Here is an 11,110-nt window from a genome sequence, read left to right as displayed (position 1 = left end):
GGCTTTTTTCCGGTACCGGGAATTGAACTCATGACCTAGCGCTTGCCAGGCAGGCACTGTGCCGCTGAGCTAAATCCCTAGCCCCCTGTTTATTTGGGGGGGGCGGTGTTTTTCCGGTACTGGGAACTGAACTCATGACCTTGCGCTTGCCAAGCAGGCGCTGTGCCGCTGAGCTAAATCCCAGCCCCCAGACTATTATTATTATTATTATTATTAGCATTATTATTATTTTGGTTTTTTGAGACACAGTCTTGCTATGTAGTTCAGCCTGGTCTCAAACTCACTATTCAGCCCAGATTGGCCTCCAACTCACAGCAATCCTCCTGCCTCAGCCTCCTGAGTGCTGTTATTACAGGTGTGTGCCACCACACCCATCTCCCTTATTATTATTTTTTTAAATTATTACAGGGTCTCATTAAATTGCCCAAATTGGCCTCAAACTTTTGATACTCCTGCATTAGCCTTCTGAGTAGTTGGGATTACAGGCATGTGCCATCACACTTGGGTTGACCTATTACATGTATATAGAAAAGAATGATCATGGATGATAATGAAAAGACTTTTTTTAAAAATTGGAAAGTTGTTTTATTTCCAGTTACTATGTCATTAATAGATGAAGACTATATTATTGGAGAGACTGAGAAAAGAAACTATAAGACAAATATACAGATAAATTTCTTTTTCTTTAACAAATGAATTTCTGAGAGGCAGAATCCAATACTTGCTTATGCCAGCACTCTGGATACTTCTGGCCTGTATCACAGAAATAGCAACCAGTTCCTGGAAAATCAAAATTTGTAGAAGTTCCAAGAATCTGGATCCAATTTCAGATGAAGTGTTTCGAAGAAGCCATAGTGGACTGTCACCCCAGCTCTAAGGGAACTTAGTGTGTCCACAGGTATCTGGGAGGCACTGACTGGCCAGGGCTCCCCAGGAAGTTACCGGCAGCATTAGATAAAACAGGTAGTCAGTGAGCAAGGGTTCTATGAGTTTGGGCCAGATCATTTTCTTGTTTTGTTTTGTTTTTTTTCTGGTACCAGGAGCCAAACTCATGACCTTGTGCTTGCCAGGCAGGTGCTGTGCCGCTGAGCTAAATCCCCAGCCCTTGGGCCAGATCATTTTAAAGAATCAGCACAGAAAGTGTCTAATGCCTGGCATACAAAATGATTGGCACGTCTTCATTCTGACAGTTACCACAATTAAGTAACATGCCACAAAGCACAAAAAAAAGTCACCTTCCTCAGCAGAAGAATGTATTTTGGGGAAATTCTTGGGGAGCATGTTTACACTGTTCCTTAAAACAAAGTGAAACAAAACAGCTTGAAGAGCCATAGACTGCCCAAATGGATTTTTTTTTTTTGGTACCAGGAATTGAACTCAGGACCTTGCACTTGCCAGGCAGGTGCCGTGCAACTGAGTTATATCCCTGGCCTCAAATAGACATTTTTATGGATTTATTTTCAAATTAGAAAACAGGGCCAGGATATAGCTCAGTGGCACAGTGCCTGCCTGGTTTGTGCAAGGTCCTGAGTTTGACTCCTGATAACATCAACAACAAAAAAAAAATAGAAAAAAGAAAAACAAACCTCTATGTTTTAAAAATTAAAAATGATACCCGACAAGCCACTTATTTGTGTGCATTGCTTAATACAGGTTGGCAGTTAACAGGGATTGGTAGGAGAATTGAGAGTTTGTAAGTCTACCTCCAGGTTGGTCAGCATCAGAATCTCGAAGGGCATGCTTTCTCTTCTTCTCTTGTTGTCTGGCATAGCTATACCTGGGAAAAGCTGGTCTTGAACTTGCAACGATCCTCCTGCTCAGCCTCACGAGTGCTGGGATTACAGGTGTGCGCCACCACGCCCAGCTTGTTTTTGTTGTTTTGAGACAGGCTCTCACTATGTAGGTGAGGCTGGCCTCGAACTCATGGTGATCCTCCAGCCTCAGCCTCCTGAGTACTGGGATTACAGGTGTGCACCACCACACCCCATTTTCTTTTTTTTTGTTGTTGTAGTTTCTTTTTTTGTTTGTTTTTGTTTTGGTTTTTCTCCAGTACTGGGAATCGAACTCACAACCTTGGGCTTGCCAGGCAGGTGCTGTGCCACTGAGCTAAATCCCCAGCCCCCCGTTTTCTTTAATATAATCTTAATAGTCATTTTTCCTTTCAAGGAAATAATGTGAAATTTATTTAATCAGAAGTTGTAATATTGGTTCAATGTTTGCTTTCTTGTTCTTTTATACAAGCAGAGTTTAATATAAACTTTTTTGAAATCAGAATTTAAAAGTTTAATCCAGGAACAAGGGATGTAGCTCAGTGGTGATATGTGCTTAGCATATATAATGCCCTCAGTTAAATCTCTAGAACCATACCCCTTCCCATTTATAAAAATATATTCCATTTTCACATGACAATAGCCTATATAGCTATTATTCCTCTTATTAAAAGATTAGTAAACATCAAAAAACAATTGAATGCATTTCCATGAGAAAGAGAACGTTCGCACACTTAAGTATAGCAATATCAACTGGTATTTTTATGTAGGACAATATGACACCATGTGTTATAGCTTTAAAATTATGCAAAAGTAGAACTTGCACAAAAGAGACATACAGATCAATGGAACAGAAGAGGATATAGAAATAACTCCAGTCACATACAGCCATCTCATCTTTGACAAAGGGGCAAAAACATATGCTGAGGAAAGATGGCCTCTTTAGCAAATGCTGCTGAGAAAACTGGCTATATACATGTAGAAGATTGAATCTGGACCCGTATCTCTCACCACATACTAAATTAAATCAAAATGGATTAATGATCTAAACATTAAAACAGAAACATTTAACTGGCTTGAAGACAGGCACAGGCAAGGGCGTTCTGAACAGAACCCCACTGTACAAAGAACAACAAAGGGTTGATAAATGGGACCACAGCAAAGGAATCAACCGACAGAGTGAAGACAATCTACAGATGAAAAAAAATTTTGCTAGCTATACTTTGTCTGAGGACTAATATTAGAATATGTAAAGACTCCAAAAAATTAGGCCCTCCCAAAATAAATGAACCAATTGAAAAATGAGCCTCTGAAATCAGTAGACACTTCCTGGAAGAAGTATAAATGGCCAATAAATACATGGAAAAACATTCACCACCTCTGGTCATTAGAGAAATGCAAATTAAAACAATACTGAGATTCCATCTTACTCCAGAAAAATGGTTATCATCAAGAAATCTAATACTAACAAATGCTGGTAAGGCTGTGAGAGAAAAAAGAACCCTTCTACATTATCGGTGGGAGTGTAAACTAGTACAGCCATTATGATTATCAGTACGGATAGCCTAAAACACTAAAAATAGAAATTCTATTTGACCCAACTCTTTGCATCTAGCTATCTTCCTCAAAGAGTTAAGAGCATCACATTACAACGAGATATTCGCACTCATGTTTATAGCAGCACAATTCAATAACAGCTAAACCTCGGAAGCAGCTTATATGTCCATCAATAGGTGAGTGGGTAAAGAAAATGTGGTATTTATAGACAATAGAGTACTACTTTGCTGTGAGAGAGACTTTAAATCATTTGTAGGGAAATGGATGCACCTTGAGACCATAATGTTAGTTAAAACTAGAGACAAAATCTTAAATACTGCATGATTTCTCCTATATCATATATCCAAAGAATATATAAATTAAAGAGCAAAATAAAAGGTAACAGAAAACAGGGTGACAGATATGTTGCAAATGGGGAGGAAGAGCCACACAGAAGGAATTAAAATGTGTTGCGTCTGTACCAACTCCCCATGATCAATATAATCATTATATACAGCAAACATATATTAACAAAGTTTTCTTTAAATTATGCAAAAGTTTGGCCTATCCATTCTATATCCAAAAACTTATCCTAGGAAACTAAGTGCATGAAGATAAATAGATACTGATATTTACTGTAGTTTTGGGTATAATAACAAAATATGTTGAAGAATCTAAATGTTACATAAAAAGGGATTAAATTTATGCAATTCAGACACTAAAAGTTGTATATAAGGTGATTCACATGTATCCTTATGCAAAAGTGCTTAAGTCACATGTTTTATCCAATAATAATCTTGTGCTTGTCCACAATACTTACTTTCAGCTTCATGAGCCTTCAGCAGAGATACAGGCATAGTGCCTTGTCTAACGTCCCAAATACTCAGCATTCCGTCCTGGCCACCTGTAGCTACAACATGCTGCTGGTTGGGATGTCGGTCAACACAGTGGAGTGGCACTCGGTCACCATTCCTGTTTGAGAGAGACAGTAATGTCAAATAGATTGTAAAGTAGAGTTTGTCCTTGCCCAACCCAAGAAATATGTCTGACTGTAGTAACCAAATGATAATTATGTAGCTGGAGCTAATAAATCTTAATGATGCCAACAAATGAGCTACATTAAAATATAAACTAAAAATGTTTTGGAATTAAAGGATGAAATCATTCATTCTCTCTTCAATCTGAAAAACATAAGAAGCAAGATAACCTGATTAAGATGTATAAAGCATATCTCCATTTCTTAGGCTTTAATAAAATTTGTTAACTCTAGTAGAGTTCTTTATTATTACCATATTGTGTGCTTAGTTTACATAACTTCTTTTTTTTTTTTTTTTTTTGAGACAGGGTCTCACTATGTAGTTCAGGTTGCCTTGAACTTGCTTATGTAGCCCAGGCCAGGGTGAACTCACAGTAATCCACCTGCCTCAGGCTTCCGAGTGCTGCGATTACTAACAGGCCTGGCTATATAACTTTTTTCTCCCCCTAGAATGACACATTTTATTTATTTGTTTATTTTTAAAGGGAGCAAAGGTGGCAAGTCCACATAGGGGAATTTCTGTTCAGAAGAAATATGCTGAATGGTATTTTTCCCCCATCACATTTAGCACATATTTTACTATCAACACATTCATTTGATGGACAGAAACAAGTTCTCCCTTAGTAATAAACTTCAAAGATAAAGCCTGAGTCAATACAACAAATTATTACTAAATGAACCATGGATGTACCAAGGCCATCATGCTACACTTGCTGTATTAAATTTAATCAAGTATCATTCTTATGATGTGATTAAAATACAATATGGTTTTAAAGTCAGTTACGATAAACAATTGAAAAAATTTTGCATTACATTACTGAAGTTACAAATTGATACTTACAGTGATAATATCTGAGCGGGCTCGTTTCCTTGTAGTCTGAAATCCCATATTTTTAATTGTCCAATTGAATTTACTGTAACAATCTCAGGAGTTCGAAGGAAAGTTACAGCATGGAGTGTACTACTATCTGCATTGTCTGCAAGTTAAAAAGTGGTAGTGTGTTAATGGCTGCTCTTTTTCCAAGAAAATCTTAAGACATATTCCACCTATCGGCTGAAATTTTTTTTTTCAGTGCTGGGGTTTGAACTTTCCATGCTAGGCAAAAGCTCTAATATTGAGTTTTACTTCCACACCATTGATTGAAATGTAAAGTTTCTCATGAGACAGTTTAATTTCCATGGAAAGATACACAGTAACATACATGTTTAGGTATTTTCCTCTGACAGAAAAATATTGCTTGCAGTGTGTCTGAACTGTTTTCTCAATGAAGGACTGAGTTTTCATATATTCCTTCTAGTATTTCTTTTTAAGATTGCTACCCTGTCTTTCAGAGACAGTTCTTCAAGCACCTCTATATCTAATCTTATTTCCCACTTGTCCTTGATCCAGAGTTTCTATTCTAATGGGTCAAAACGCAGTGATTCCTACAGGATTCAGTCTGATCACGTATTTTCCTGCTGATCCATACCAAATCTGCTCATCTTTACTCTCAAATCCCCTGTTCTCTGTGGAGTCCTTCCTGATTGTTAAAACAGTCCTTTTCTTTGACTAGTTAGTGTTTGGAACTATGGGGCAGAACATACACTCACACTTGTTTCGTGCCAGTAGTCCACAATGCCACCAGCCAGAGCCCTTCACAATTAAGCAACTGATGTGATTCAGGATTAATACAACACAGAAAACTAATTCCTGAGCTCACCTAGAAATTCTGATCCAAGAAGGCTAGGTGGGTGGACTGTTGGAAATTCTCTTAGGCAACTATTTGAAGCCCTAATTGAGAATTCTGCTAGAATAATTCTTCTAAAGCTCTACATGGTGTATATCACTCACTCTCTTACTCATAAATTTTCAGTGATACCTCAGTTTTCTACCTACAAAAATGTAACCACTGTGATTTTGAGGTACATCCTCAGCCCTTTTTGAAACAGGGTATCAGTAAGTTCTAAATTGTCCATGTTAGGCTCAAACATGTGATCCTCTTGCCTCAGGCTACCAAACACTGGAACTGCAGGTGTGTGCCACCATACCTTGGCCTTAGTTACCTTTCTTGATTCATCTTTCATGTCTCCTATGTAAATATCTAATCTCTGGTCAAACTGTATTTTTTGTCATTTTCTGTACAGCTTTCTATGCCTCCATGCTACTTTCTTTGTCTGGTGTGCCATCTTTTAGTATTACTTTTAGGACTATCACCTCTATGCAATAACACACCCAGGTTATTTGCCCTCTTTTTAAAAAAATGCTATAATAAAAAGTATTAAAACATAAGAGAAGCTGGGTGAGGTGGTGCATGCATGCCTGTAATCCCAGCACCTAGAAGGATGAAGCAGGAGGATCAACATGAGTTTGAGGCCACCCTGGGTTACAAAGAGAGTTCAAGTACAGGCTGAACTACACAACGAGACCATGTCTCAAAAAACCAAAACAAAAAAACAAAGAAAAAAAAGTCTTGTTATGTGTCTATATTAACTATACTGTGTATTTTATATGTGGCCCAAGATATTCCTCTCTATTCAAAGCATTCAGGCAAACCACAAGGTTTGATACCCATGTCAGGACCAGATTAAATTAAGCCATTCACTCTAGTCTCACAAACATAGTGTTGCCTTGAACTCATGGCAATCCTCCTGCCTCAACCTCTGTTGGGATCACAGTTGTGTGCCACCATGCCTGGCCTAACATGCTGTCTTGACAAAGGGATGCTGCCTTGTATATTTTTATATCTCTTAAACATCTGGCACTTAATCAGCATATCATAAGCACTGAATCACGATGTGATAGATGAAAGAAATATTCTTACCTATAGTTCTTACGGCTTCCTTGTGGTCAACTCTGAAGAGATTTATTCGACCATCTTCTCCAACTGTGACAATTTCTGGGTTGTCACACACAATACCTGTGCAGGGTGCACCTCTATAGACAGGACTGTAAGGCTTTGTGTGGTGGTGAGCTGTCTTCCACTGCTGGTTGACCGATAAGGTCTAGACACCAGAAATGAGGATATTATTAATCCAAGCAAAATTCTAAAGAATGAATACTTTTCTGCAATAAGATTATTTCAAAATTCTCACACCCTTTTAGAAAAATAACTCATTCTCTACTTTGTATGGGGGTGGTGTCTTTTTGAGATAGGGTTTCAGTATGCAATTCAGGCAGACCTTGAACTCACTGGCCTTGAACTCAGTGATCTTCCTGCCTCAGCTTCCCAAGTACTGGAATTACAGGTATGTACCACCATGCCTAGCTCCTCTGTATTTTAGGCTTTGTGTATACTAAATTAAACTCACAGGGCCAGGCGTGGGGTGCACTCCTGTAATCCCAGCATTTGGGAGGCTGAGGCAGGAGGATCCTTGCAAGTTCGAGATCAGCCTGGGCTACCAAGTAAGCTCAAGGCCAGCCTGAACTTCATAGCGAGACCCTGTCTCAAAAAGACAAAAAAAAGAAGGTGAATGTTCAAAACCATGATTATAAATTCTTATAGGAATTGGGCTACATCTAGAAAATAAGTACCTACAGCTTCTAGATGATTTCATCTTGACTAAAAAGTAGTCAAGTCTTCAGTCTTCATGTAAGGAATCCTCTCTTCTAATTAAGACCTGTGTTCTATTCATAGAAGCAAAATAGCTGTTCCTGTTCTCCTTCATAGTATCTGAGCTAGAAGATGCTCTGTCTTTCTTCAAAAGACTAGAATAGAAACACAAGAGGAAAACTTCCAGGAAAAGTACTCACCAGAGTATCACATTGTTAGGTCTAATTAATAGAATTTATTTAAGGGAAGCCCAATTTCCATAAAAGCACAAACATGGTTCTAGAATTAATCTGCCAATGAGTGGGTAAAAGGCGGCAGTGGGTATAGCTTAGCATTAACTACATACTCTTTTCTTTTTAAAAATTGATTTGTGATATATTGCCCAGACTGCTTTTCAACTCCTGGACTCAAGTAATCTTCCAGTCTGAGGTTCTTGAATGCCTGGGGCACCTGCCACCACAGTTGGTTTGTTTCATGTTTTAACACTTTATTGTTTGCAAAATTTTAAGTACATTTTTTTTCTTTGGGAACGGAACTCAGCACCTCACACTTGCCAAGCAGGTCCCGCACTGCTGAGCTATACTCTCAGCCTAGCACATTTTTTTTTTAAGCCATTTATAAAAATAACTAAAGTATAACTCGGTTCTCATGCAAAAGTTCTTACCTGGTTATTTGTATGGTGAAGGAAAACTGTTACACATCCAGTTGATGAAGCAGCTACAATTCTTTCCTGGTCAAAAAACTAAATAGAAAATTCCTCTTGTTAGAGATACAGAAATTTTAGTAGCAAAAAGCCCATTTGTTCAACTTAATTAGTGGTAAAGCCTATAAAAATTTCCAAACCAAAAGAGCCTATACACGCTGTTATGGTTTGTGTCTAGATGTTTCCCCCTACTAAGCTTCATGTGGTTGGTCATAGGGTTTTTTTTTTGAGATGGCTCCATCTAGGCTGTGAGATTGATTTGTAGTGCAATGCTACGATTAAGGGTGCTACAAAGATTAAAGTTGGGTGATTATTGATTAGTCCACTGATTAGATTGGCACTGCCCTAATCCTACACTGGCTACCATATAAAGGATAGAAAGAGCCTTGTCTCTCCTCCTTCCTTGTTGCTTTTGCTGTCTTCTGCTGTCATGAACTGGTGCCCTTCTGCCATGTGCCACCCTGCTTTGGAGCCAGCCGATTATGGACTGAAACCTCTATAAACTGTGAGTTAAACAAACCTTTCCTCCTTTAACTTTGGGTGGGGGACTTTCTCTGAGCAATGAGAGAAAATTAAAAGATAGACGCTTAGCAAGTAAAATGTGTTAACAGATCTCAAACTGAAAACTGCTATACAAATAAAATTATTTTCATGAAGGGTAATGTCAATTATCAATAATATCAATAAAAAAATTTAGAAAAGTATTATTGCCAGGGATAGACAGATTTCTAGAGTAAAATGCATAGACTTTGAAGTCACACAGACCTGGACTTGAAAACTTAATTTTTTTTAGATGAATTATCTTTGTGTTACCCAGATTGATCTTAAAGTCCTAGTTTCAAGAGATCCTTCTGCTTCAGCCTCCCTAGTAGCTAGGACTATAGGCACCCACTACCACATCCAGCTTTGAAAATTTAATTTCATATCCTTCATTTACTACTGGTTTCTTTTCTTAGACTTTCTTCCTTTCTTTCTTTTTTTCTTTCTGACACAGGGTCTCTCTATGTATCCTAGGATGGGCCTTCAACTCCCAGGGATCCTCCTACCTGTCCCTTGCTAATGCTGTAATTAGAGGTGTGAACTACCAGACCTACTTTGAGATTTTCTTAGAGATTCTAAGTTCTTTAAGTTTTAGCGAAGCTTTAAAAGGGGGAGTACTAATTACTAGTTAGGGAGTTTTTAGGAGATTTCAAAACTCAATTCTAGCCGGGTATGGTTGGTACATGCCTGCAATCCTAGTACTAGGGAGGCTGAGGCAGGAGGATTCACATGAGTTCCAGATCAGCCTTGGCTATATAGTGAGTTCAAGGCCAGGCTGGACTACATAGTGAGACTCGGTCTCAAAAAACAACAACAACAACAACAACAAAAAACCTTTCAGTTACAACACAGATTTATCTTTTTTTTTTTTAATTTTAAGATTTACCTGTAAATCCATGACATCACCATCATGTCTGATATCGCACAATAATTGATGGTCTCCTTCAAACCCGCCATCAGAGTCCAGATTTCCAAAATCTCCAATAGACCACAGTGAAACATAATTGTCCTGTAAAGCAAAAGGTTTTATCTTGAAATGATGTCATCTCTTGAAAAGTAAAATTTGTATTCCTATGGCCGTTTTTCAAAAGCACATTAAACGGATAATATGGTAGGAGTTTAAAACGAGATACAAGATTGAAGTACATCTCGAGTTAAAGGACAACTGAGCCCGAGACAGGTGATCGGGGATCAAGAAAAGCGAAAAGAGCAGGAAAGTGAGTTTGCGCGCCGGTGACACGGAGCGGGAAGCCCTAGAGAAGCCAGGGGCTACTCAGGAGCGGGGATACCTCATTGTCCCAAGATCCCGTAGCAAAGGTCTCCGAGGTTTGCAGGCTCCCGGGCGGCAGCGGTCGCCAACGGGTTTTGCTGATTTTCTGAGACACAAACTTAGCACAAATACTCTCCATGATGAAATCAAACGCTCTTAAGTACAGCAAGAAGCGCACCGCGCGCCTCTCGGCCCCACCCCTTCCCGCCAGCCCTGATTGGACGGGACCTCACGTGAAGACGGTGGCTGCAGAGAGCCAATTCTTGTCAGTAGCTAGCGCCTGCAAGGCTAATACCGGGATAGGGGAACCTTAGAAGCCTTCACTGAATAGGGTCTATGTCATTGTGCAATAAAATCTGTTCCTAATTTGCAGATCTGATAGCTACACTGAAGCAGTGTATTTGTGCAATGTAAAACAAATTTAAGAGTTAAAATCAATATGCAGAGAAACCACTTTGGTAATTTTATATCGAAGCATAGAAAACGTTTAAAAATAACTAAATTGGAGGTATCTCGACTAATGTTAATAATTTATGCTAAAGCTTTGGTTCTTTGTACCACAAATTCTTTGCTTGAAAATTAACACACAAGAGTGGGGGGAGATTATAAAGGTGACAGTCTGTCAGACAGAAGCTGGAGCTGGAATTGTGAAAACTCTGATTTTAGCTTCTATGCCCGTTTTATTAAGAATTAATTTGGTGCTAATTTCAAGAGCCCGCGAATCCG

At 38.7% G+C, this 11,110-nt stretch overlaps 1 protein-coding gene and 1 long non-coding RNA gene across 4 annotated transcripts in view; one reads left to right on the top strand and one right to left on the bottom strand.

Moving 5' to 3' along the window:
* The window catches only part of LOC106149193, a 19,230-nt gene extending 14,787 nt beyond the window's left edge, over positions 1-4,443 (top strand). For all 3 annotated transcript variants that reach the window (XR_001235196.1, XR_001235194.1, XR_001235195.1), the window contains exon 4: positions 4,132-4,443. This is a non-coding gene — a long non-coding RNA (uncharacterized LOC106149193). The remainder of the gene's footprint in view (positions 1-4,131) is intronic.
* Positions 1-10,586, bottom strand: part of Nup43 (nucleoporin 43kDa) — a 14,459-nt gene extending 3,873 nt beyond the window's left edge. The window contains exons 1-6 of the mRNA XM_005390600.2: positions 10,404-10,586; positions 10,001-10,123; positions 8,536-8,613; positions 7,143-7,323; positions 5,183-5,318; positions 4,126-4,277 (exon numbers count right to left, since the gene is read on the bottom strand). Coding sequence (XP_005390657.1) covers positions 4,126-4,277; positions 5,183-5,318; positions 7,143-7,323; positions 8,536-8,613; positions 10,001-10,123; positions 10,404-10,523 — 790 coding nt within the window. The 5' untranslated portion in view covers positions 10,524-10,586. The remainder of the gene's footprint in view (positions 1-4,125; positions 4,278-5,182; positions 5,319-7,142; positions 7,324-8,535; positions 8,614-10,000; positions 10,124-10,403) is intronic.
* Between the last annotated feature and the right edge of the window lie 524 nt (positions 10,587-11,110).

Source organism: Chinchilla lanigera, unplaced genomic scaffold, assembly GCF_000276665.1.
Source record: "Chinchilla lanigera isolate Chin_1 unplaced genomic scaffold, ChiLan1.0 scaffold00038, whole genome shotgun sequence".
Taxonomy (NCBI): Eukaryota; Metazoa; Chordata; class Mammalia; order Rodentia; family Chinchillidae; genus Chinchilla; species Chinchilla lanigera.
This window is presented reverse-complemented; position numbering and strand designations above follow the sequence as displayed.